Genomic DNA, 27,263 nt, shown 5'->3' on the forward strand with positions numbered 1-27,263 from the left:
CGCCGAGTCTCAGAAGCAGTTCCGGGCTCTCCCGCGTGTTTTGTCGCCGTGGATAAGACGCTTGCCCGGCTATCCGAGGGTTCTGCCTTTGTCTGATGCCTCGGACCTGATCGCTGAACGGGCACGGGTGCACGCATGAGCACACTGGCGGCGCCCTTTCCCGCATGTATACGCGCACTTGCGTTTTCTTCAATAGCACAAAAACTTTGTCGGTATCTGTGCGCAGGCAGGAAGCTCGCTCCGCAACACTTAATGACGGCGACCACGCACAATGAACTCGCGAAGGCGCAAGTACTGCGGTGCTTTAATTGCTGAAAGGGCGCCAGGCGCAGAACGCTATGTTTCCATTCTGCTCCGTCCCTCTTACGCGCGTCCTCTCTTATTATTGCTTGGTTCATTATGTAAGCTTCATATAGGTTCACTTGAAACTGTGTGCTCTACCTCATTTTCTCACATTTTCTCAGCTGTTTCTTCGCGAACAATGCCGTCGAAACAACCCGAGAGTCTCCGTTCGAGGAATATTTCTCAAGCATAAGCTAACGTATATTGTGCCCAGAAGCCCGCTGTGACTGCGCAGTCTTCAAACATCATATGAATTATGTGTCGAGGTGGGCTTCACCGGCAAAGCTGCAGAGTAGAGTGGCAAAGAAAAAGAAAGAACAAAAAACATGGCCATTCTGAAATTTTGAAACACAGAACTAGACCTTTATGACGATTTCCTGCCCGTTTTCAATACAAGCATGTGCCGTAAATCTTGTAACTAAGAAGCCAGTGCAAGTAGGTAAATTATTGAATTGATTGCATTGGTTTATCTTCCAAACTCTGTCCGCTTTGGCACATAATTAATGTTTATTGACGTGATTCATGCAGATTGTGTGCTCATATTTAAAGTATTGGGAGCAAAAAGGCACCAACTGTATAAAGTAGTCCTTTCCATAAATAGGAACCATTGCTCTTGCAATAATCATGTCGCACTGCCACCCAGTCTGTTCGATACTATAAGCTTCCCTTTGGGAAGGCATATCAGTGCCGTGGCTTATCCAATAATAATAAAAAAAAATCCTGCGCTTGTGTATAGTTCAAACCCTGCACAAATCCTGCGCTTGATGTAGCTCCAATCCTGCTCAAATTATGCGCTTGTGTATAGTTCAAATCCAGCGCTAATGCAGCTCCACTAACGTGAAACCTGGGGAAGGGCGAAGCAGTGATGCGCCGGTGTTTCCCTTATGTTATTCTTGCGCTAATCTTGCGCAAGTAAGGAGGAATCGAGCGCTTGTGGGATGGTGCCGCCATTTCTTGCGCTGCGCTGGTACTAGACTGGCGTTTCGGAAGCGATTTTCATGCATTTCTGCTAATTCCCGCGTATCCCTCATACCCGAATTTTCAATGGGGGTATGCGCCACACGTCATTTTATTATCGTTAATCGTGACGTAACTGACGAGCATGTGATGTTATTGATGTCATGACCTATCAGTCAGGTTAGTCATACATTCGTACCCTTCCATGCCAATTTTGGTATATACCAAGTGAACGAGACGCGAGTTTTTGACAGATCTTGTTTTTGCGCGTGACCACGACGACATGACATCACATTAGACGCCGACAGCCGGGACCCCTAAAGCGCTTCGCACTTAAAAAGTAACAAGCGGGGTTCAGCGCTTGCCGACTCGTTGTCACCATCCCGCTTACGTTATCCTTTATTTTCCGCAGCACGTCCATTCTATATTCTATACTAGGCTTGTTATTAAACTATGTGCCGTTCGTAATCTCATTCGATGTTCTCTTCTTTATTAGATTCAACGAGCTTCGACTGGGTAGGAGTGTAATGATGTTGCGATGCCACAATGACCACATCTCTCTGCATCGCTAAATTGTGATTTTAGCTTGATGGGCTCGCTGATGCAACCACGGATTATATCGCTGTAGAGCAGGCCTGAATTTTATCATGTCTCGTAGTCAGCAGCCGAACGAGTGTAATGCGGCCCCTTGCTGCTGTGAGACAAAAGGTGAAGAGAAGGTGAAGCAAATGCGGCAAGAATGCTCTCGGGACGAATGGTCGTTACACTTACGTTTCGTCCTTCATTTTTCTCTGCTCGAAGTGCTTCCTTTCCTCGCCTCCTCAACGGCATCAGCGCATAACGATCCCACTACGAGGCGCGTCAAAGAGCTTTTTCGAGGACGTGTGGATCCCGAAGAGAACGTGATCCTCATGCGATGCTGGGGGCTATGGCCGTCCCCGAAAAGAGCTACACACGCGCGCACTCCTACACCCGTATGCTTGCTTCATCTTCTCGCTATAGCGTAACAACGCGGCGGCTAGGGCGTAGACAGGCGGAATTCTCGCGGGACAAGTTCGTTAGAGCAGATTTGATGCCGCACCAGTGGATTCCCCGCGCGCGAATCAGAAATCAGAGAGCGGCAAAATGCCTATTTCTCCCTCGTTTCTTTTTTCTTTATTTTCATTTATATTTTAGTATTCCGTTTCGCATTTCTCGCTCGGCACGCCTCGTGCCCCCGTTGAGGAGCTATAAAAACGGAACGACCGCCAGCCAGCTAGGAAAGCTCGCTGGAAAAGAAAATACCAAAGAAAAGAAAAACATGGAGAATTAGGAACCGGGTGAGCTGTAGAAAGGGTTGAAATCAAAGCTCGGTGGAGTGAACACGAGTTCAGAACCTATAAAACGAAAATGGGCCGTCTAAAGAAAAGGGTTCGGAAAGAGCAATGAAAAAAAAAAAAGGAATTAGTCGCGGGTATGCATGTATGGCACGGCCCGGAAAGTCCGCTGGAAGGGGGAGGGTGAGCCAAAAGAAAAATCTGAGGGCGAAAATCAGAGAGGCGAAATGGAGCTCATTAGATATGCAAACTCGATTTATAATTCCCGGCGAAAACATTAATGGATTGAATTCTTGCTCGGCCGCGCCTTATATCGGGCCTCGGGGAGGAAAGAAGAAAGGTCCGTGACTCCGCGCTGCAGGATGTACGACGCGCTTGTTTCGTGCGCGCCACGGCTGGCGCGTGGGCTTCGTTATCGTTTTGTTCGAGCTGGTCTCGTTGATTCCACACGATGCACGTGGAACGAGCGGCCATCTCTTCAGCCTCTTCGTTCTTTTTCTTTTTATTACTTTTTTTTTCCTTCCTGCTCGCCACTCTCAGCCCGCGGCTCCGCAATCAGACCACGCGTCGCCGAGTGCCAAGCAACGAGTGCGGGACCGCGCAAAATCGGCAATGGTCCGCGACCAGCGCCGCCCGAGGCACGTCACCACGCGGGTTGGGCTGCGTGTCGAAACCCCGACCGACAGACCCGAGCCCCGACCGACCACGGAGCGTTCATATCGCTTGCATGCCCGCCACACGCTGCTGCTATCTTCATCTCTGTTTTTACTTCGCCTTTTTTCGTGTTTTTCCGGGACTCACGTTTAGAAACAAAGCTTTTCGTCCGAATGAACGCAGCGCCGAATATCATCCATAGCTTCCTCTTCCGCCTCTTTCTTCTTCATCTGCATGGCCAGCTTTGTCAGTCATTTAGAAACACGTGATTCGACTTTTCTTTTAATGCATTCCCACAGGGAAGGCGCTTTCTTCGTGACTTTTTATCGCCTTTTGTCTCCGAGCTTTTAATGTCCTGCAGCCGTGCGTTCGGGCAAGTGCAGCGGAATGGGAATGGCGGTGTGCGATTTCCGCGGTGCACTCTGGAGCTCACTCGTCCGTACTTTTGTCGTGTAAATGTAGCGCGTGCTTCATGGCGTGCGAACAGCCCGAGCCCCCTCGTGTTGAAGCTTTAAAGTTTTTTTACGGTCGGTTGTCGACCTCAGGCGCCCGGCGTCCCGGAGCTGGTACGTTCTCGGGCGCTGCGCGATTGAATACTGCGTAACGACCTGCGAAGCAAGGCTATACCGCACGTGAGAGTGCGTCAGTGCGCTATTAAACACCCTTATGGCATCAATAAACTTATATGTCATTCATGTGCACCAAGTGCCATTTGGCTTTTTTAACTGGACGAGCGTGTTGACGGAAGCGTATATATAGTGCATCTTTTTATAATGGAAAAAGAGAAACGTTAACAATATTCTGTGTATGCATGCTGTGCGATACGTTCACATATTTGTCGTCGACTGTCTTTGGGATGTCCTCCCCGTTTGCCTTAAGTTCGATGATGCTCATTCAAATGATTGGAACTTGTTTCTTTTTTTTCCTTTTTTTATGTGAACGCTAACGCCTAACGGTCTTTACACGTTCTTTAAGAACCAGACATTGCTGGACAATGTCTACGCTTATATAAGATATTCAAAGAATACTAAGCGTGGCGTTCCTGCGATGTGCTATGACATTGGCTATGTGGCGAACAGTTTGTCGAGTGTTCCGATCGTCATGGACGCCCCCTAGAGAAATGTGTAAATTTCCGTGGTGACCATAGTATATTCGAGTCCTACAGGTAGCAGCTTCCGTGTCGATGATTAAATCACGGGGTACATTTATGGTTCTTGATGCCTATGCGCTCGCGTTTTTTTTTTTTTTTTTTTAATCTTACGTGCTGTCGTCTCACCACATGTCGCACTGTGTCAATGCAGCCCATACCCGGCCCGGAGCGGAGCCTCGGGCTATGCGACCCCCCGCCACTGAAGACCACAGCGCCCTGAACGACTCGATTCCGGCGGAGGACGCCCGGCAGACAGGTCAGTCGCCGCCATCCGTCACTGCGCACAGTCCTCGCTGCAGATACCCACGCATCACGTGGGGAAACATCTGAGCAGGTTTCAGCGAACAAGAGCAGCGCTATAACTGGAATGCATAGCAATGATCAAGAAATCTTTAGTCATTGACCACATCATTTGTGGTCAACATAAATGAGAAGGTCCGACAAATGGAGGCTTTCATTACAGGAGTGAAACAAACAGCAAACATATACGAGTAAGAATACGTCTACATTGATTGATTCTACAACCTGAGTAACTCGTGGCTGAATACCCCCCTAATCAGTCCACTGTCTCAGGTCTCAGCACGTTGTACTGGCCATACTTTCACCTACGTATATAAAAAGAAAAAAAAAGAAAAATAACAAAACATAAAGGGTATATTGCAGCTGCAACTGCAATAGGTTATTCAAGTATAGGCACTAGGACAGACTCTTCAAAAGCTGCTTAGGCGTCGCCCGGTACTGTTGTGCCGGTCGTCTCGCACCTTGCTAAATTGGGAAATGAAGTGTGGACTATCTTTCTTTTCGTTTTCCGTGACAAGAATTTCTAAAACTGTTCACGTCCAGCCGAGTCTCTTTTAATTATATAGTTAGCATAAACGTTTTCTTCTCTATAGTGATCGACGAAACGAGGGGAATGGGGTGGAGGCAGCGTCGTACTTCGATCTAATTTTGCACACTGAAAGTGTTGCACGTAATGGATGCTTGGGTATTTGCTCAAATACCCTGCCGCTACAGGGCACAGAACCATAAAAAATGTGAATCTGTTCATTTGGGTTTCAGCTGCTTATAATTTGTCTGTACCACCGGCGGATCCTATAGGACTGCGATGTCCGCATTTACGGAAAGGCATATTACTACTCAAAGGCTAAGAAGAGAGCACGTGAAAGTTCTGAAGAAAGAAAGAAGACAACTCTTTGGAGCAAGACGATTTCCTCCCCGCTTATTTGCAAACCTCGAGAAATTACGTGGAAGCTCGCTGGTTGTTTATATACGGCCAGTCAAGCGCGCCATGTCGTTTAGGACACGAACGGCCAGAAAACTAGGCGGCACCTCGGGTGGTCCCGCTAATGTCCATTTTTTCCAAGAAGCAAACACGGTGGCAGATCGCAGCCTCGCTCGCCGAATGTTATGCGTGTACATGCCATCCCTCCGGTGCACTTTATACCCTCCAATTCCGCGCCATCCGAGCCTTAACGCGTGCTTCCCACCCAGAGCAAAATAACTTAGGTAGAAGTAATAAAAAAAAAAAGAAAGAAAGCTCGAAGGGCCAAACAGCATCACGAGTTGCGCGTGCTCGCATCAGCACGGGTTGGGGGCATTTCGCCGTCAGCGCGTCGCGCCTAATTCGCAGCTCCCCCCAGCGGTCGTGAGCGCGACCCAACCCTGTTCTTTCGTTCGTGCGTTCCGCATGTTTGTATCCGCGGCTCGCAAAACACGCGCGACGTGTTTGCTGTACGGCATACGACGCTCGCTCGCTCTCGCTTTTTTTTTTTTTCTTCTTCGCTAAACATCTCTTCGCTGCTTCTTCTTTTTAAAGGACACCACTCCCTGTTTCGCGTAAGAGGCGAAGCGAGAAGAGCGGAGTTTAAAGATGGAAGTGGCTGTCAGCATTCACCAAACGAGACTCCTTTGCAGCCCGGCATTCGCCTCGTGCGCGAGGCTGTGGATGGCTGAAGGGGGAGAGGCTCAAGTCCTCCCATGAGCGGTATAGCATCAGCAGCAACAGCAGCAGTAGCAACAAGAATTAACGGCTGGCGCCGTTAAGGACGGTGTAGGACGGCGCGGAGAGCGCCGCTCGGCGGAAACGGATAGTCGCCATTTCGAAGACGTGCTCCACTGCGGCTATGGCTACTGCATGCTCCCTACCGGTGCACGCGCCTCTTCTCCTGCTCTCACGATTTTTATGTTTCGCTTCTCTAATTATTTTTTGTTCGCTGGAAGTATTCGGCCGTGTACGTAACGGATGTGTGGTCGCCTCCAGCTTCCATGCATGCCGGAAGAGAACACAGCTTGTCTCTGCATGCGCGACACTCCGCGGAATGAGCATCACCGTCTTGGCGCGGCCGGGGATAGACCGGTCGCGCAACCCGTGGCATTCAGCGGTCGCGCTGGTTTCGGAGGAACCTCGCAAGGTGCAAGCAGCGTGGGACGGCGCACGCCGGGAAAGGATATTCGAGGCTCGCTGTGTCGAGCTTTATGGGTTTAAGTTACTCTACCACTGAGTGGGTTTTAATACTTTGCTGTGTTGGTTTTCAAAACCGTCGTCGGTGTTGCTTTCACAACATTAAAGAAAATGCAAGAAGAAGAACATAGGAAACATATAGCGAAATGACTCGTCTAAGGCTGGTGTATGAACCTTGTCGTTGTACTGCTGTTATACTGGGTGTTCTCTTCGCAGATATGAATAGCGGCGACAGCGGGTGTAGACTTGGTTATCATTTCCTGTTTCTTTGTCATATAATAGTACAAAAAAAAAAAGCCCGAAGAATGTAGGTGTCTCCTGATGGACGAAAATAGAATTATATCGTTCCTTATGGCGTTGAGCATGAGCTGACACACCTTGTATGCTGAAACGTCGCAGAGGACCCTTTTCTTTCTACCTTTGGGATGTCCTCGCAAAATTTGTGATTTTTTTTCTTTATGATGGTGATCATGCACTAATTTTAGTCGTTGGTCATGCGCGAAACTAAAGCGCTCATTATACGGGTGCGAACTGATACTGCAGTGTGCTGATTGCGTTTGCTCTATCGCATGAAGGTGTAGAATAATGTCAGTATGTACCACGGTATAACATTCCGTGCCTGCCGAATGCCGTTACTAGGCGTCGTGCCGGTGGCGCTCTCACAGATTCACACCTCCTTCCGCAGACGCGCGTAAAGAACAGTTGGTGCACCTGCGTGACCCGCGTGGCTGTCGAATTACGGGGGCTGTAATTGAGATGTGGGCGGGACTACGGAAGGTAGTAGGCGCTGGGTGCTGTGTCGCCGCTCTTTATTTGGAATCGGGTAACCTGTGGCATGCATACAAATAACCTGCTCCTCCACGTTGTGTCAGTAGGCATTTGCCCACTGCGATGTCTTCAAACCTTGCAGGCGCCGTTTGCGAAGGAAGGAGTCTGTAGTAAGTCACGAGCATCCATAGCAGGGGAGATTTGTGGGAGAGAGCCGTAAGCCTCGTAGTAGGGATGAAGAACGTGGCATATGTGCGGCTGCCATCGGAAACATATGTCCGGCCATCAGGGGCGACGCATGCTCGTGTCCTATATTCACTCATCGAGTGCTCCGCTTCGAGTAAATAGAAAACAACGTGCCCTGCACTCCGTATGAGACGCGTCTGCGCGCATATGTACGTATAATATATCGCTACATTAAAGCAACAGCGACACTAACGTGATTTCGCACGTTAACCATAGCGGCTATCTATGCCAATTTAATGTCCTAGCGTGCGAAACTGCAACGAACTTGTTAGGACATAAATTCGTCTATAGTTGGTCTAGATTCACTGTTGCGAAGTAAAACCAAACGGAAGTGTTCCCTCACGTTTTGTCCGCTCTCTCCGCCGGTGTGGCTACAACGAAACTGCACTTTCGAGGACACGGTATGCTTAATAACTTAACTTTGTCTACAGACGCAGCTTCCTGCACAGAATGGCTTGGATCATATATTTGAGAGACTCATTCAGTCTCTCTCATTTATATAACGCATAGCTGCGCGAAATAAATCGCCGCCCCAAGAAAGACGAAAAGAGTACATAATGCGGGGCCATTTGCAGCGGAGGGCCAGGCCGCCCGTTACTTGCACAGTTCTCGGCTCTTTGGCCAACCATAAACCGCAAAAAGGGTGGCGTCTTTTCTCGGAGAGCGAAGCGTCCTCCACGAGGGTCTGTCTCGAACGACCGGAAATTAAAAACAGCAATTATTCATACGCTGCCGAGGGACGCACGGGCAGGCCGACGAGCGCACGCAGCACGCGAGCAAGAAGAAGCGCTGCGATAGTGGGCGTCGTCCTCTCCTCCGCCGGTGTGTGTGCCGTGGTGAAGAGCGCGTGCATCCGAAGGCTTCGACGACAGCCAAAGCAGCGCGCGTGCGGCGTGAATGGTTCCGCGCAGAATGCGCCCCTAACGACCTTCGGCCAACAATGTCGCCGGATGTCGTCAGGAGCTCCGGGACCGGAGAGCAGCATCGCGGGGGAGGAGGAGGAGGAGAGTGGCGGTGAAAGGGAGAAGGCGATTCAATCGGATGCCCTCCGGGCGAGACAAAAACCAAATGAGCCCCCATTGACGACGGGGCCCCCTCTAAGTGGCGCGCCCCTATATACCATACCGGCCTCTATCGTTATACCTCGCAAAAGGCACCGTTGATTGGGTCGCATGACGATGCCGCTCTCCGACGCCGCCGCCGCCGCTACTGCTGCTGTTTGGACGCTGGCTTTTCGAAACGAGGACTGGGCGACCTTTCGCTTTTGAAGTCGCGCATCAGCGATAGCGCGCAGTGGCCTCGCGGCAGTGACAAACGCGGCCCCGCACCGCCCACACCGCACCCCCTCCACGCATCACCCTCTTTTGCTGCGGACAGGGTCGCCCCTCTGATTGCCCGTATGGTCACCGCTCGGGCGATGAGCGCCCCTTGGCCTGCGACTCAGGTCCCTCTGCTGCCGCGGTTCTCTCGCATTGTCTAAGACGCGGGAGCGTGACTCCCTGATTGCGGGTCGTCGACGAACGTGGCCGACGAGAGGCAATTTAGGCGCTGCCGTTCCACCACGTGGTGGCATGCGCTATCAGAAAGAAAATTCGCTCGTTCTCGACTGCGAGTGCATATTAAAATATGCAGCATCGAAAAATTAATTAGGAAAATAAAATTAATGAGGTTGTCAAGCGGGCATGTACAGTACGAAAAAAAACGAAAAAGAAAATAAATAAAACAATGGTTGCCATTTTGGGTTCGCAGCACTGGCGGCATTGAGCTCGAATCCACTGAAGCCGGCAATAATGAGGAAGTAACTAAATTCAAGCTTGATGAAAATAGACGCAGTGCGAAGTACTGCTGTCCTGCAGCCATACTTGCTTATACGTACCGTCATCTACCTATAGACAGACATACACAGGCAAATAGGTTACTCTGACAACGTCCTGTTCGCTATATTGGGAAGAGAGCGAGGTTGAAGGGGAAAACGCAAACACGTGGAGGTGAACATCTCATTTACATGGATCAGTCGTTCTAACAAGTCAAGGTCCTGGTGGTGGCTGCCAATTGAATGCAAACGAGTAAGAACACTCTTTCACAACCATGGTCGGCGCATGAAGCAATGATTTCTGTGCTTCGAATATGCAATAACTTTGTATGCTAGGTGGGTTTATCTGTACCGACAATTATTCCTAATATAAGAACTTTTTTTCCCTGTCAGTGTTTAACGAGCACTACTACTTTTTTATTTAAGTGTCTTGGGATAGCCTGCTCTCAGGCAGGTAGTTTTCCCGTGTGTTTCCAGTTACCAGGCAACAACGCAAGAAGAAAAATAGCGAAAGAAAAGATTGACGAACATAAAAGAATGCCACGAAGGAGTTTTAAGCAGGCGTAGCGCTCCTTCACTTTGCATCACGTGTGTTACACCTCGCAGTTTAGTCATGAGGAAAGATAAAACGGATTCTCTATAACATATTTAAATATCGAGGAATATAAACGAAAAAGAAGAAGCGTCAGTGCTCCACGCGTTCGGGCGAAGAATCCGCAAAGCCGAAAGTGACAGAAGACTGTGACGAATGCGCATGCGAAATGAACTTGCACCTCTCGAAGCGCATGCGCTTTGTGTTTATTTCTTACTCCTCGCGTCGTAGTGTAGAAAGGGGTGCAAGCTGACGGGGTATCCTTCACCATCCACCATGCCTGGCATGCCTGCTAGCCATCTTCGCACGTACTCGTTCCCACCGCTGCAGAGAGAGAGAGGGAGAGGAAGGTGCAAAAAGAGGGGAAGGAGCGCGAAATCCGGAACATTTTACGACGTCGCGCAGATGCATAAGGCAGACAGCGGAGTAAAGGGTCGGCAGTGTCAATTTGTAAATTCGATGCAGAAGAAGAAGGCTGACATCGCTCAGCATCATAAGACAGAAGCAGTCAAAATGATGCGAGGCTCTACGCGGCAGCAGGGCCCGTTCCGATGCGAATGTGTCACGTGTCGAAGCCACGGCGTGGTAGGTTCTGGACTAGAAACAAGAGATTAAAAAAAATAGCAGTCTACGCCTTTCCACATAAAGTGAGCAGATAAACAAACTTTGAGAGACGCTCTGAACGGCGGGCTTGTCGCTGCAGCGATATGGCGATGGCATTCCTGCGGAACCTCTTGAAGCGAGAGCGCGAGTCGAGGCATTCGTTTCTCAGCTGAGTACAGAAATAAGTGCAAGGAGACACAAGATGATCTGGAATGAGTGAAGGCCGGCGGGGGCGACGGGAATTTCGTCTAGGGTGAGACAAATTCCGATGCAGGCCGTGTCAAGGTCGGTCACCAGGAAACGGCTGAGAGAGCAAAAAGAAATAACCAAGTGAGCACGCTTCCGATTTGCATGCTGCTAGCTGCTGCGGTAGCAGAGGCTTCCTGCTTCTCGGCGGGTGCACCGCATGCGACGACTCCGCGATGGCCGCTCCTGCAGCCGTCGCAGTTGGTCGAGCGCGACGGGAGCGCGCACTCCGATCGGCGGCGCCCGATGGGCGTTTTCCGGGTGGCGATATATACGTTTTATGCGCGACGGGGAGCTGCGTTCTGCACGCTACCTGTCACGGTGAAGCAAGCAGCCCCTCTTCGGGATGTGATCCGAATCGGCCATGCCATTTTTCTGTTATTCTTACGTTTTCTTTTTTATCGACAAGCCGGATCACTCTCTGGAGTTCTCATGCTTGTGTAAAGCATTTACGCTGTGCTCTTGCTCTTCGTAAAGTAAAGAAGGTGACAGATCTAACACACCTGTTGGGATCCACGTTAAGCGAAGATTTGTCGAAACGTTTAATTTAAATGTTATGCAATGAGGCGCGCGTTGCTCGCAATATTAATTTATTTCCAAATTGCGCAAGGCACTCTCCAAGTTGTTCTCTCGTCGCAGAAGTCTAGCGTCGTTTGCTTTCGCGGTAACGCTTCTGCTCGTGTTCTGCTCTGCGCGTTTCTCAGCATAGCGAATACCCAGCAAGCCCCTTCTGCTTGGCCTAACTAATGCGCTTCGGTCCCATGACACAGGTGTAAGTGCCACACACTACCACAATGCGGACATTTATATGCTCAGTCGTATGCACACTATCCCTTACCCACGCTATATATACAGGGTGTTTCATTTTAGCTGCACCAAATCTTTAAAAGTAGCCTGTGGCAGATAGCACAATTATAATCCTTGATCTAAACTACGCGATGAGGCGGCCATTACTTCCACGAGAAATCAAAACGCCTAATTGAGTAATTAGCATAATTACGCTAATTAACTTTTAATTAATGATTATACGGCACATCTTTCGATCTACGAATTATAGCCGTTGAGTTCGCAAGGCCTATCCACTTGGAACGAATTCTCAGGACTGAACCAGTTTCGAGATAATAATTTTCAAAGTGTCCGACGAAATACATGGGCGTTCCAGTTAACTTTGTGCTTCAATGCATAAAACAGCGTTTTCCTCAAAACGTTAACTGGAACGCCCATACATTTCGTCGGACACGTTAAAAATTAATATCTCGAAACTGGTTAAGTCCTGAGAATTCGTTCCAAGTGTATACGCCTTGCGAACTCAGCGGCTATAATTCGTAGATTGAAAGATGTGCCGAAATATCATTATTTAAAAAGTGAACTAGCGTAATTATGCTAATTACTCAATTAGGCGTTTTGATTTTTCGTGGAAGTAATGGCCGCCTCATCGAGTAGTTTAGATCAAGGATTATAATTGTGCTATCTGCCACAGGCAATTTTTAAAAATTTGGTGCAGCTAAAATGAAACACCCTGTATATGGGGGGTATAGCTAAGGCAAGCTCTGTTTCACAAACGGACTAGAAGCTGAGAATGCTGCCTAGGAGGTGGTAGGGGATAAGCTTGTCCGTGTTCTCGATGTCACTTGCGGGGGTACTGTATAACACTTATTTAGGCGAGTTGACTTTTTTAACTAGCGGAAGCGCACGTGACGAAAGGATGGGCCATCACGTCCGGGTCCCCGATATACATATCCGAGTGCAGTAACAAAATATAAGACGCTTTAGTGAATCTTTGCGCTGGACGCTGCGAAACGTCAGGCAAAGATGAGAGTGCCCCCTAGAGTTTCTGGCTCATAATGTCGGCTCACGACGCATGAGCATCAAAGCGTGATAATGCTGTCATAAATGTGTAAATTTTCGCCCTTTTATCTCTCGCTGAATAGGGAATATTGAAACTTGTAAATGAGCAGTATCGGTGCCACATTCTCCTCCTTGTCACTAATATAATATAATATAAAATATAATATACTCTGTATATATATGCTCTGTAGCAGAGCGAACAAAGGAGGCAACGTGTTCACGATAACGCTTTCTGTTCGGCAAACAGCCGCGGCGTAGTTGTCGGTCAGGCGCTTTCTCCCCCGGAAAGCAGCTAGCGGAGAAGATGCAGAGCACAGTCGAGCTCCCCTCCCGTGCGGCGCTGCCCGACTGGTGCGCACTGCTGCAGCGGTGCCCCAAACAATTTGTCACGTTTCGGGCACAGCGTCTCCATCCCCCGCGGCGGTTGCGGTATATAGCGGTGCGCAGGGCCTCTGGCTATTGGCAGATGCCGCTCCTCCGCCCGAGTTAATTTCTATTCTGCTTCTTCATTCGCCGAAACAAAGCAGCGGAACAGAGCTCGAGCTATAGCTATATACGCACGCGTGTGGTCGCACACAGGATCCCGCGGAATTCGCGCTGCCGCACATGTCGTGTGCGCGCGCTCGAGTGCTCTATACCTGACGCAACCGTCTCCCCTTCCCCCCCTTTCTCCTCGTTCCCGTCGCTGTCCCAGTCTCCCCGGTGTTGCATCCAAAAGAGCTTCCGCTCCCCACTGGATCGTGGCGGGGATGCTGCTAGCTCTTGATTAATACAGTCTCGGTTCCGCGTCATACGACCAAAATACACCGTCAAAGCGACGAGCACGAACGAGGCGGCAAGAACGACGACACTCATCGCCGTATTAGGCCGAACGTTCGTCCGTATATATCATGTACTCGCAAACGAACGCTCGTGCTCTTCGCAGGCTTTGCCGATTCCGCTGCAGCCGTGAGCAGCGCACATGAAGCGAATCTTGCATCCGGATGGGTTAGCCGTCGTCGGCGCATACGCGCGCACGTCTCTTTCGCGACAGCAACAGAAGCAGCAACTATCTCCTCCTAGATGTTGCTGCTGCCTGCCGCCGCCGCCGCCTGGGCGAACCACCGAGCTTTCTTGAGGTGCAACCGCACCACTCGCCGCATCATTTTTCGCGCCGGTTCTGGAGATGCGAGAAAAAAAAAAAGAGAGCAACAACTGCCAGGACACATTTCTCGCGGTTCCCCGACTTCAGCTCCGTCGCATCCGTAGTAAACGAGTGAGCTCGTGCGCGAGGCTGCATGCTGCCCGGACGGCGAGCGATGCATGGCGCGCGTTCTCCCAAACGACGCATCGCCGACGTCTCTCTCTCTCTCGCATGCCGGTTGCTGCGCTAGCTGTAGTTGCTGTTACTTCCATACTGCCGCTGCTGCTGCTTCGAGCGCGCCGTTATTAAACCTCCTCCCGGCGTCATCTCGAGAGGTGTCGTTCTGCTCGGAGAAGAGAAAAACGAAGAACCACGCCAGTCGAGATGGCTCGCAGAGGACGGCAACGACAGGTGAGGCCTAGAACGGCGACAGGTAACGTCTTTACCTGCGCGCTCGCAAAACTCGCCGGAAGTTTTCTTGGCCGCACTTACTTTCGATGTGTAATTAGAGTCGGCGGCCGAAAGGAGCAGCAACCGCAAAAATTGGAGGGAGAAGGCAGCACGACTAGCTTTTATTATCGCACCATGGTGGACTATACCGTCGAGTCGTATGTCAGCGCTCTCGGGAGTAAAGTGAAGCTATACTATGCGGTATATACGAGCAAAAGTGTGATGGAAAGATGCCAGTTGGGCTTGCGAATCGCCTTTCGCCTGCAGGCTGGAGCGACCGGCCTTGCTTGAAAGCTCGACCGTGCCATCGTCTGTAGATGCTGATGGACACGCTGCAGCGCTCGCGTGGAAAAACACATGCACAAAAAGAAATGCAAATAAGGTGGAGTCCATCATATCGTCGGGTTAAAGCCACTTGCAATTCTTAAGAACTTGTAGATGTGAACGCTTAGCGAACAGAAAACGTAAAATTAAGAAAAAGAAAGAAGAACGCACGGAAGACACACTCACGACATATGTGCAGACATGGAAAGTAATTTGCTTCACGCGATGAACCTTCCACTGCTTTGTCAATTTTTCTGTACGCTTCCTTTCGTTGCACTGCTTCCTGTTTGTTTACGGTTTCGTCATTTATTCCCGAAATTAATAATAAAAGGCCAAGAAGATATGATCAGCTATCCCCTATGAGTTTATTGTGCCTACATGTATATGTACTTCATTTGCGTGAGTGGTTCCCATTCTATTTTCCCTATGTTGTGTATCTCACATAAATGTGAGTGTAGATCTCTGGCTGCAGGCTTCAGTATGTTCTTCCCAAACATATTCACTGCGTCATCCAACTCTAGCGATGCTGCCGAAGCCGTGCTTTGTGGCAGCTCGGTTATTGTACAATATTCTTTAGGGTGTTATTGGGGGTGTCGCATTTATGATGATGGTGTTTATTGGCATGCCCTTTGAAAGGGGCGGCGACAAATATTCACCGATCCTGATTGAGCTAATCAGGTTTTTCTACATCTATTCCGGTTTAATATATTAATCTCAGCTGTATCTACCCTGTTTTCCTTTCTTGTTTTTTTTTTTCGCCAATGCTCTAAACGTCTCTAGCTTATTTCCACCCGCGGACCAGTTACATTGACTCCCAGTACTTCTGGAAGGTGGACGGTCATTATACGGTTATTTCTGGGTGAATATCTTGACTTTCCATTACAATGTACCTGCGCTTGGGCGCAATCTAGCGACAACGCTTATAACACGTCAACTTGTGAAATCGATCTCTTGCGTGATGTGCTCTCACATCCCTGCACATACCTGCACATCATTAGCGAAACAGGGCATACATGCCCTCCCAGGCATCCATGCGTCTCTGGGATCGCTTCGTGTCACCGAAATCATTCCGCTTTCTGCTGGTGCCGATGCACGCCGTCAATTCACTCGGCTGCTACAGCATGCCACGGACACTCTGCTCCCTCGAGACGCCGTTCAAGTAACTCACGCTGCACGAAACAGCGAAAGCGAGAGGGCAATAAGAGAAAGAGTAATGAAGAAAGATCTGCCTGTTCCCAGAGCGAACGGCTCGTGTGCGCGCTATAGCTGCACGTCCTCGATGATAGGCGACGCGGCGATAAAGACTGAGGGAAGCGGTGCCGAGTTGGCGCGCGACTCGTGTCACCTCTGGCGCTACTCTGCTGTCCGATTAACGCTGGTCGGAATGGGGAGAGTTTGGGGGAGGTTAAGAATCAGCTCTACGGGATCGTAGGGAATGACGAGGAGGGGAGGGAGGGCTCGGGCACGGCGGAGAGCCGGATCGTGGCGCTGTTTATGAGGCGGCCCATTTCCGCGCGCGCTCTCTCGACGTCCGGCACGTCTGCTTCCAATATTTTACGGCCGGGTGGTGGACACGGGAGCAAGGGAGACGCGGGGGAGTACAGAAAGGAAGTTCGGGAGAAAGCTATCTCTATCGGCCCTCCGAAGGACAGCCGCCCATCCGAGCGAGAGACGCACGACTGATGGTGATGACTGCCATGAGGAGAAGCCCACACGCTGCCGCCACGAGAGAAAGCCGCGCCGCGGTTGGGAAAACAAACGCCGGCCCATTACGCGCGTGCCAAGCCGCCGGCGGGGCTGGGGGGCAACCCCGGTGTACAGCAGCGCGCAGTCCCCGCTCCTCCGGCCACCCCATTTCCCTTCCTGCAACCGCTTTCTCTTCTCCCTGCCTCGTGTGCCTGACCGCGGGTCATCCCTGCGTCGCGGGGACGAACACCCCGGGTTCAGAAGCTAAAGGGCGCGCGCTCCGTCTTGCTTCATCCCGACGCATCTCTCACGACTGGGGCTTCGATGTGCTGTCTTTGCCTGCCCGTAGCCTGGTCGTCGAGCGTAGGCCTTCCACAGGCTTAAGAGCAAACGGCTGCTAACGAATGGTACCGGTGGCGCTTTCGACTCCTTGTCGCGCATACTTAACATGGCGATAGGTTACTGCACATTATACTTAATACTTACGCTCGTCATTGATGTCGCGTGTAAAAGCATTCACAGTAATCCCAAACTCTTTAACTAAACTCTTTAACAGAACTCATGAAGAAGCGTACTTGCCACTTCTGCAGGATCTCATTTTATGCGTGGGACCAACTTCAGACGACCTTCCTTACCTGATTGTGGCCTTTTACAGGGAATATTTAATGGCTAAATTCTTCTCATCAACAGTCGACAACCGCAGCGCGGTATAGCATACTGTCATATGTGATTGTGTCTGCGGCACTATAGAGGGTATGAATAGCAGTGTTGTGACGTCATCCGCGCTTATTCTCACTGTCAGCACTTTTGTGCCGTCGCGCTGTCGAAGCAATCTTCTTTCGCACCGAGCAGATTCTGTTTCGTACCTTTTGCTCGTACCTGCTCACATGCTGGTTGCCATTGCCCCTCCTCCTTCTCCTCTCTTAGTTGTTACTTTTTTTTTTTTTTTTTGAGTGCGAAATTTATGAGCGTTCTTTGAAGCTTACCGAATAGCTCATCGCATGCGCGGACCAAATGCTTGTACCGACATCGCTACAGACAGGCATCATCAACCACTCCGACATGACATGTAGTCTCGGAGCAAAAAGCGGCACCGGCCGCGACCAAGGTGACTTTGAACGCCGAGAGCGAAGGCGAGAATGCGTCTCTTCTAGGAAGGAGCAGCGCGTGCGTGTGCGCGCACAAGTCGGCGCCTTGCAGCCTGATAAGCGCCATAACGTATCGGACGCGGTCGGTTGAACACGCGAACCAAACTCACCAGGATGTCGGGTTCACTCGTATTCTGTGAGCATGCCGCCTCGTGTGCGTCTCTCTCGTCTTCCTGCACTAGCGCGCCCTACGGTCGCCCGCCTCTCCTGGCACGTCCTTCGTTTCCCACTGCTTCGGGGCGGCGTTATGAAAGGTGCCCAAGACGCTGATACACTTTATATGCAAGATTCCATGATTGTTGGTATCAGTGACGTCAGTCGGCCGGAGGCCTGATAACATTTTAGGAAAAGAAAAAATAAGCCACATCAGTTTCAGAAAATAAAAAATATCGTGCCACACCAGTGTGGCGCGAAACTGAGAAATATGCCAAGACAGAATACTCGTTGTTAAACGTAGTGAAGTAAGTAATAATAATAAAACTACAAGCACACGTGAGGAGAAGAAAGAGAATGATGCTTCTCAAACGCAGACATGGGAAGGAAAGTGGGACGAAATACGGAAGAGGTATATATACTATAACCTCGTCCAGCATACTTGTTTTCTTTCGGTGTCAAGGTCGATCTACTTTTGTGCATTGTTGATTACATTGTTGACGGTTAGTTTTGTTCTTGCCGAAATTATGTTTACGTTTCCTCGATTCCTCTCTCTCTCTCTCTCTTTCTCTCCCTTTAGTACTTTTGACTGCCCAGAAGGTTAACCCTCACGCGTTTGCATTGACATGGTTTCACTTTCAGAGTGGCAGGGCTCTGCGTCTTTGAATATACTTGATTGAGTATCCACGCTCATACCTTGTGTAAGTGACGTCAGCTGGCAAGCGTAGGTGTCTTTCGCGCACATAAGCAAATCAAGCACTTTGTGCTTTGTACTGTGTGGTTCAATACGTGTTTGCACCACCGCTCTGTCTGTGCATGCGTTGTGCCTTGCTGTGTATTGAGTGGCACATGTCTCGAGCATTGACGCCTTGCTGCTAATCTCGAGGACGTCGGTTTGTTTCTTATTTGGACGACCGTGTATCAATTATAATGAGATAATGAACGCCATAGTAACTTACTTATTCAACATGCACGGGTGCCCCTGTTGCATTAAAGAATGCTTAACTGTTTCAGTCGTCCACGCAATCTTGGCTGCCCTCTAGGGCTCTGCAATATTGCGTAATACGAGTTAAACAATTTAACATTTAGTATGAATTTTCACTCAGCACAAGCATTCTGCTGACAGATGTCAGACTGTCCATGAGGTACACGAAACTGCACGCTATAACAAACGTGAGGTTCTCTCTTTTTTTGTGTGTGTGTTTGTGTGTATGGGGGGGGATCATTTAGGGAGGTTTAACAGCACTGCGCTGCTGTAATATTCAGAACGAACAAATTTCAGGGCTCGTTCAGCAGTGACGGGAGAAAGCTTGAAAGGCAACAGGAGTCAGAAGAGAAACTCTCGGAAATGACAACGTCATGCGGAGGGGAGAGGGAAGACGCGTACTTCACTCCTGAAGGCCTGTACGCTTGCAGATACGTGCGTATATATATACGTATATGCGCATGGAGACACGCGCTTACGCGAACGCCCACTTCTCTTCTGCTGCTCTTCTTCTAATAGGAGTAATTAGGTCTTCCTGTTAATTGTAATAATTAGCGGCATAAATCTGCGCGCGAACGACGCATCCCCGAAGTTAAAGAGCCCGCAACGGACGCAAGATTAGGGCCGCGAGGGCATCGGTGCAGGGGCCGAGATTGCGTATTACGGCGCCGCGGCGTTCGCATTGAGAGAGGAGCGGCGGCCGGCCGTAATGCAGATGGCCGAAGGTGGTTTCCCGTTTAACGACCCCCCCGGTCGTACATATACATATACACACACGTGTGCAGGCGGCGCCGGCAGGAACCCCGTGAGAAATGCTCCATTTGAGTGGGCCATCACCGCGTATGGTGAACGGACGGGCTCGCGACTCTTTGCGGCTGTTTGATGCCGCGCCTATGCACACACGCCTGCTGTTGCTGCTGCTGTTGTTTCGGGGCCGAGCTGTTCCTCGAGTATTGTATCTCACGCCCCTACACACACGCACGCACACACCTCGTCTCTTGCCATAGACAGCAGCACTCGGCAAACAATAACAGGCGTGTATCTGAGCGGACAGCGCTGCATTATCTTAACAGCGCGCGCGGAGGCCGATTAATAAGCGCATTAAGCTGCGGAAATATCACCCCCTTCGCTTGTTTTGCTGTTCATGGAATTTTTTTTTAGCGTTGCATGCTCCTACAGAGGCGATTTCTTTTGTTGCAGGCTCCTTTATTAGCCAGAAGCAAAGAGGTTGCGGATGAGCGCGTAAGCACTGATTGTGCTTTAGCGCGCCGCCGCTGGAATTATGAGCATCACTCACGTGTTCACGAGCTGTTTTCGCTTTGTTGTTCTCCGACCGTTATTTCGTTTTGTTTTGTTTCTCAGACGGCGGCAGTAAAGTTAATAATGCCTCCTATAATGATCGGTTTGCCACCGAGAAAGGCTGTCCTGTATGAGCTGTAATATTTCTGTACGAAAAAAAAATGAAATGTGCCCTAATGAAAGCTTTCCTGGGAGCAGTGTTTTATAAACAACGTTAAGTTCAGCTAGCCTTGTACAATAACCAATAACGCGAAATGCGTCCGCTCAATTTCAGAAGCTCAAACAGTGGCTGGCGCCTTAATTCTTGCATTACTCACCGGTTAATATATGTATATATATATAATATATAGATATATATATATATATATATATATATTATATATTCAGTACTTCTGTCCTTGATAGGGGCAACCGTCCTTGTCAAGGTGCGGTATGATGCAGGTTTTTGCACCGGCCTTCTCCTCGTACTATATGGGAAAATAATAAACCTAAGATAACCGCGAAGTTGTGCTTCTGATTTTCCTATATATATATATATATATATATATATATATATAATTTGATTCTTCCATTTTATTTGAGGACACCAAACAACTCAGTACGTTATTCCGGGAAAACACGACTACCGAATACAGGAAGATGTATATAGGCATTGATTCCAGTGTCCTCGCCGTCATCTCCGCCGCGGATTCGCAGAACCACAAGGAACGAACTTTCGCTGACCGCCGAGCCCCTACACCTGCATGAAATCGTACACGGCTAGGCATCACGCCTTCAGCAAAAACCGCGACAGTTTGCGATGTGTTTACCGGATAGTCACTTCTCTCTCTCTCTCTCTTTCTCTCTCTGGGCCGTTTCGCCCCTCCATTTCGTCGAAGTCGCTGCGTAGTTAGGCGTGAAGCCGTTCTCAGCGTTCCCTCGCCCGCCGCTCTCGAGAAGTGGCCGTCATCTTTCACCCAACATCGTAGAGCTCGCGTGCACTTCGCGCTACATGGTTATACACACTCGCCGCGGCTGCTAAGCGCGCGCAGCGGTGGCGGCGGTCATCGCCATTCGGCACCTCGCTCGCCCGTTCCGGACTCGCCAATCATTGGCCGCTGTTGCGTGAGAGAAAACAGCGCCACGCTATATAGTCGCGACAGAGGCCAATCACAGCGCCACTCGTGCGGAGACTGGGGCGAACGAGAGCGCAGACTGGGATAAAAACAGAAATAAAGAAACGGAAAAAAGAAGAAAAAAAAAAAGAAAAGCCCAGTACCTGTACACGTGTGTGGTGGTCCCCGTAGATAAATATGAAAGAAGACGCTTTCCCAGCTCTTCCTTGTGCCGGCATTGTTTCCTCGGCCATCAGAATCGCTGCTGCTCTTCGGGCTTACGGTTATATTTATTTTTTCCCTTTCTTTTTTTTTTCCCCGTGCGTTCGTTTCTCCCGAGTTCGAAAACCATGGGAGAAGCTATTATCTTTCACGCAGGGCCAGTCAGACCGGGGCTTGTCCGCTGCTCAGGAGTAATCATCGGCGCGCACGCACGCATTCATGCATGGGCAGAGTGCGCGCAGACGCGCTCTTTCACGGCGTCGTCCCCTGCACGGACGGGCGCTGTTTCGAGTACGACAGGTACACACACCCGCGGGCGCACTGCTTCCGAAGCCGCAGAAATATTAAGAATGGGTAACATCGAAGCGACGGAGAAAGTACGGTATCCACATCGAAGACTGGAAGATATCTCTCTCCGTTGTACGCAGGGATAGCCGTGATATGCCGAGTCTGAGTGACGCATTTCGTTCTTCGAAGAGGCGCTCGACAGTGACGCGTGACGGGCAGGTCAAGACGCCCCGGCCTGCCTATGGGAAAAATCGGAGGGCGACTTCTTCGGAAGCGTCATTACCTTCTTACAGTCGGGAGGAAGGTGGGAGGGAAAGAGCATCGACATCTCGCTCTCATCTTTTCGCTCGTGTGGTCACCGCCGATGGCTGTCAGAGTCAGCAGCCGCGCCGTGTGCGCGCACAGTTAACGTGAAAACGAAATAAGGGTCTCTTTTTTTTTTTCTTCTTTTTTCGCGAGCCCATTCCGTTCTTGCGTGGCAAAAAGGTAGTAGTAGTGTATAGTTTTCCTTTCTTCCTTCGCTCGCGTGCTGCCGAGGGGAGGGCGCCGCCGCCGTACGTCGCCTACTTCGAACGCTGTCGTGTCCTCACTGGCCGCGCTGCTTGCTGCAAGATACGCGGACACCGGCATTGTTTTTTGGCGGCCGTGCTTACTGACCCGTAACGCGCCGCTTCCTACTGGGTGCCGCCGCTGGGCTGCCGTTCTCATGCGCACTCACCCCCCCCCCCCCCCCATCCCCCCACCCCGCCTTTCTTATTTATTTTTATTTCGCAATCTCCTTCGCCTCTTCTGGTCATTTTCTCATTGTCTTCGACTAAACGAAACGCCTACCGCTCCCCCAGCTCCTTCCATCTCTAAACGTATTCTCCTCCAACTCTTGAATCATGTGGGCTCAACCCTCCTCTCCCACTGCCTTCTCTCCTCTTCTTCCACTGCCCAACAATCTCTCGTACGCGTTCATCGCGTTTCGCCTCCGTTCGAAGGAAGTTCAGCGCTTTGAACTGGGATAGGAAAGAAGGGGAAGGCGGAAATAAGAAACCCAATAGACGAGAATAAAACAATGGGAATCAGTTGATAGACCTGAAGAGCACGCGAAGTTGAGTGCTACTGCTTGTGCGGCGGCAGCTTCTCTCCCGCCGTGGCCGCCTGCATCGCACAGCCTGCCGGCTCGCATGCCGCCGCGCGAGCGTTCGGTGATAGGTGTTTTCCATACGAAACGAGGGCTCCGATGCGCCGCGCGCGCTTCTGAGGGATTGAGGACGATTCACATGTCTCTCTCCCTCTCTTCTGCTCACTCGCCTTGGCTGCCCTTCAATTATGCCGTTCCGCGAGTGGCAGGTACTCTCCTCCACTGCCTCCTCCCCATTCTATTCACCTTCTGAATATCCTCCTTTCGTTGCTGTTGTATTTTCTGTTCATTCCGCGCTTTAATTCGCCCCCGTCTTCGGTGCCAGCGTCCGACAATCATTGTCTCCCACTCGGCGCCAGCGTGCAGATAAATGCGCCTGATTTATCATTCGTGACCACCCGAGCTTGGAATAATGGCATTAGGAACGGAGCGGTAGAAAAAATATGTAGGAAAAAAAAATAAGAGGGCCGGAGCAGAGAGAGAATGTGATTCGTTTCTTGAACTCGGCCGTTGCGTTTCGAGTCCTCGATTATCTGTATTTTCCTTCCTGTATACTTCTTTTCTTTTTCCTTCCTTATTCGCATTTCTGCTTTGTCCTTCGCAGCGAGTTACGAGGTATATTTTCAGTCTTTATCAGAGCAGAACCAAAGGCAGGCCAATGAGGCGGTCGAGACAGATCAGATTGCAATTGTGTTGCTTTATGCTGCTGTAATACTAATGCAAGAGGTGACACTAATTACATGTAAAGCTAAAATTGCGTCAACGCAATTCTTGGCATGCATTATACAAGAAAATTAACTATGGGGCACAACTTAAGGGGCTATTAATTGTAGTTACTTGTGCCTATTTTTTTTTCTTTTTTATTTATTACTTACCATATTTAATCGGATAAATTATGGCAGCGGTAATGCCTTGCAGCTCCGGACAGTGCCTAGTCTGGGTGTAAATCCTTTATCCTATACATGTAGCAATATGAGGCGTACATGCATTACATAGTTAGGCAGCGCAAGAAACAGGCACAGCACGAAAGAAAAGGGATGGACACGGGACGAGCGCTTTGGTGCTCCTCTCTTTCTTTCTTTCTTTCTTTCTTTCTTTCTTTCTTTCTTTCTTTCTTTCTTTCTTTCTTTCTTTCTTTCTTTCTTTCTTTCTTTCTTCCTTTCTTTCTTTCTTTCTTTCTTTCTTTCTTTCTTTCTTTCTTTCTTTCTTTCTTTCTGGCTATGTTGGTTTCTTGCGCTCACTATGTCAAGTATATATGCACCAACAAGGCCCTCAGCAAGTCCTTTCAAGCGTATATGCATAATATCCAGGGCTTCAGCTAATACGGCTCAAGCCGTTTGCAGTTTTTACTATGAGCTATGAACAGTAGAACCTAAGTACGCAAGCCAATTCTTGGTCGACTTGGTCATGTCGAGTTGTACTTGCTTGTAGAAAACAGACGGCACAAAAAGAACAGTGTACCAAAGAAAGAATCAGGCAACACGGGCCACATGGATTGAAGACCACATGAGGTTGTCCGATTCTTTGTTTCGTCCCCTGTTCCTTTTGCGCTGTTTGTGCTCTACGATGTTAACCTACCAACACGAAGAGCTAATTCGCTGTTTAGAACCGGGCTTAGAGTACTTGTTGTTGACCGAGTGGTCATCGGTATTGCAGTAAGTATGAACGTTGACCTGCACCCACGGTGTAAGAAGTAGCTTGAGCGCGAGCGCTTTGGGTGACTTTTGGGTCTTAGTGCGGGTCGTTATCGACTTTTATTGTGAGAGGTTGAATAACGAAGAGAAAAGAAAGTCATTCGATTCGTCAGCCTTCGAGAGACTTATCATGGTTCTCATTCACGGTGTAAGAAGTAGCTGTGCCTGCACTGTACACCTCCTCCTACTCTACTCTTACACATCATCATCATCACCACCACCACCACCATAATCTTCGTCGTCATCGGAGTGAAACAGCTGTGTAATAACGGACACCAACCACAGAAATTAAAGTTTAAAAAAAGTTATTTCGGCTCCCATACGTGAGCATTGTTCACAAACCATAACATATTCCTCAAACCCTAGATTTCGTCATCATCATCATCATTACCATTATTCATCATCATATTTTTGCATCATATATCATTCTTCTTCTTCTAAACATTGGAATAAGCACAATATAGGTGGTCATTTCAACGTTTCTTTTGAAAACCTTGGCCCGTATTCACAAAAAGCTCTTACGCTAGAATTGTTCGTGAAAGCGAATTCCAGCCAATCCTGATGCTGGGCATATCATTAGCCAAGGCTCCCAGCCAATGGCAAGCAGCACTTACGAACAAGAAGCTTTGTGAATTCGGCTCCGCGTACAACCGGGTCATTGCCAAAAGCAGCGAAGAAATGGCTGCTAGAGGATATGCGCAGTCATTAAAGCGAGCTCATAATTACCGATATACCGCCCAAACTGCCTCCTGGGCTGCCTGTTTCATGGGGAATAGAAAGTTGAGGCAGGAAGTGAGTTCAGTGACTCGATTCCCTTGCTCACATGGAGATACTTCTCAGTTCCTAACTGGTCTCTTCTTTATTTTATTTTTTTTTTCTAATTTACGCTCACCACGTTTAATTCCAGCACGTATTGCCCACTTTCGCTTTCCGCTCGACCTTATACCGGAATTCTGGTGGCGCGTATATGGAGCCCTCCTGCCGCGATGGGTGGAATCGAGCCTTCCTTCTCCGCTTCCGGCTTACAGCGCACCGACACTGCGCCTCGTGTTTCCATTGTTTGCGCTGGGGTCGAGTCCGGACCGCTAGCTTTGTCGCGCCCTTACCCCGCAGGCCCTTCGTGAGCTGTCTTTGCAGGCAGGAACCCCTGCGATGTTTCTTGCAGGGAGCCGTTCCCGATGATGGCTATTCTATGCAAATGGGGCACTTTTCTTTGCCAGAGACTTGATGGGGTACACCCAAACTCGCGCGCTTTTTGGGAGACGCGCGCTCTTCTGGGTCCCGAGCTTCTTGGAGGGGAAACAAAATGAAACTAAGGAATAGGAAAATATGAAACGGAAAACGAAAGTATACGGAGAACATGAGCACCGAGACCATCGCCATTTTTGGTACGGGGATGGCGAGGGGATAGGAAGAAAAAAAAAGAAAGGAGCACCGTGCAGGTCCCGCCCTCTCGCGGCACGTTCCGTGCCCAGGCTAAAGTGAACTCCGTCCATTGAGTTCATGCTTGCCTGCAGGCTTCGCTCGCCTCTAAATGTTAAATGGGATTCCTTATGAATCTGTTGTGGCACATCTCTACTGGTCTATGCGCTAAGAATTAATCTATGTTTATCTACCTGTTTACCCATGCGACAGCAGAACCATGTGCGTTTGTGCACGTCCTAAACGCTTGCCTTCATACAAATTGATCGTAATAAATGTACACAGAAGATATGGCGTGTATGCACCGACGTTGTGGCAGCCGCCATAATTTTGTATAGCTAGCGCAAGCGGGAGCTGCATGTTGCCTGAATCATATTATTTTAGCAGTACTGTGGTAACTGAACAGGACGACAATATGGCGCCAATCGGATGTCACATGAATACTTGCTGTAAATAGAATTAGAGGCCTACATAAGTGGCCGCGTGTAGTGAAAACTGGACAGATCCAGGAGACAACGCAATACGCGGTCGCGGGGGTCACGTGGATCGTGTGGTGAGGATCTCCGCGTCTTGCCGTCCTGCCGGGGAGGCACGTAATCGCTGTGCTGCAAAACGCGTTGTAGAAAATAAATATTTATATGCTATCTAATTAACCGCTCCACGGAAGCTTTGCTTCACACAGGTTTCACACATGTGCGTTGGATCTGCATATTCTATGTGCTGCTTAATCTTTTGTGGCCGAGGCTATATGCATAAGACGATAAGTGAGTAACGCGAGTTTGTATTATCACGCCGTTTCAGCGGTAAAGACGACGAAGGTTGCTTGGAGGCGAAAACATTGGCAAAAATCCTGCAACGGGGTCCGCGCTAGCTACACTGCCCTCCATTTTGTCTGTCGCTGCACATTATTCCAGCACTGCCGTCATCTTCATCACATTTTGTGTCCATTTAAGGACGAATACCTCTGCCAGTTCTCATTAATTACCACCGTTTTGCGTCAAATGATTCCATCCTATGCCTGCGAACTTCTTAGTTCTCGGCCGTCCTCGACTGCCGTTTCCCGTCCACTGGCAACCGTGGATCCGGCATCATCTATAGCGACGTTGAGACAGGCTATATATACAATATAGCACACCCTCGTGTGGCAAATAGGAACTTACGGAAGACGTCGGTGCATCTGTACCGTTCGGAACGATGGAAGCACGCCCAACAAAAAGCGAGCAGCAGCTTCGCACATCCGGTCGCGCACG

The 27,263-nt window shown here is 49.6% G+C and overlaps 1 protein-coding gene across 5 annotated transcripts in view; it reads left to right on the top strand.

Moving 5' to 3' along the window:
- LOC119446713 (homeobox protein cut-like) overlaps positions 1 to 27,263 on the top strand; it is a 365,290-nt gene that overhangs the window by 172,649 nt on the left and 165,378 nt on the right. For all 5 annotated transcript variants that reach the window (XM_037711232.2, XM_037711235.2, XM_049664342.1 and 2 more), the window contains one exon: positions 4,571 to 4,675. In XM_037711232.2, the coding sequence (XP_037567160.1) occupies positions 4,603 to 4,675 (73 nt within the window). In that variant the 5' untranslated portion in view covers positions 4,571 to 4,602. The remainder of the gene's footprint in view (positions 1 to 4,570; positions 4,676 to 27,263) is intronic.

The sequence above is a fragment of the Dermacentor silvarum genome, chromosome 3 (genome assembly GCF_013339745.2).
Source record: "Dermacentor silvarum isolate Dsil-2018 chromosome 3, BIME_Dsil_1.4, whole genome shotgun sequence".
Lineage (NCBI taxonomy): Eukaryota > Metazoa > Arthropoda > Arachnida > Ixodida > Ixodidae > Dermacentor > Dermacentor silvarum.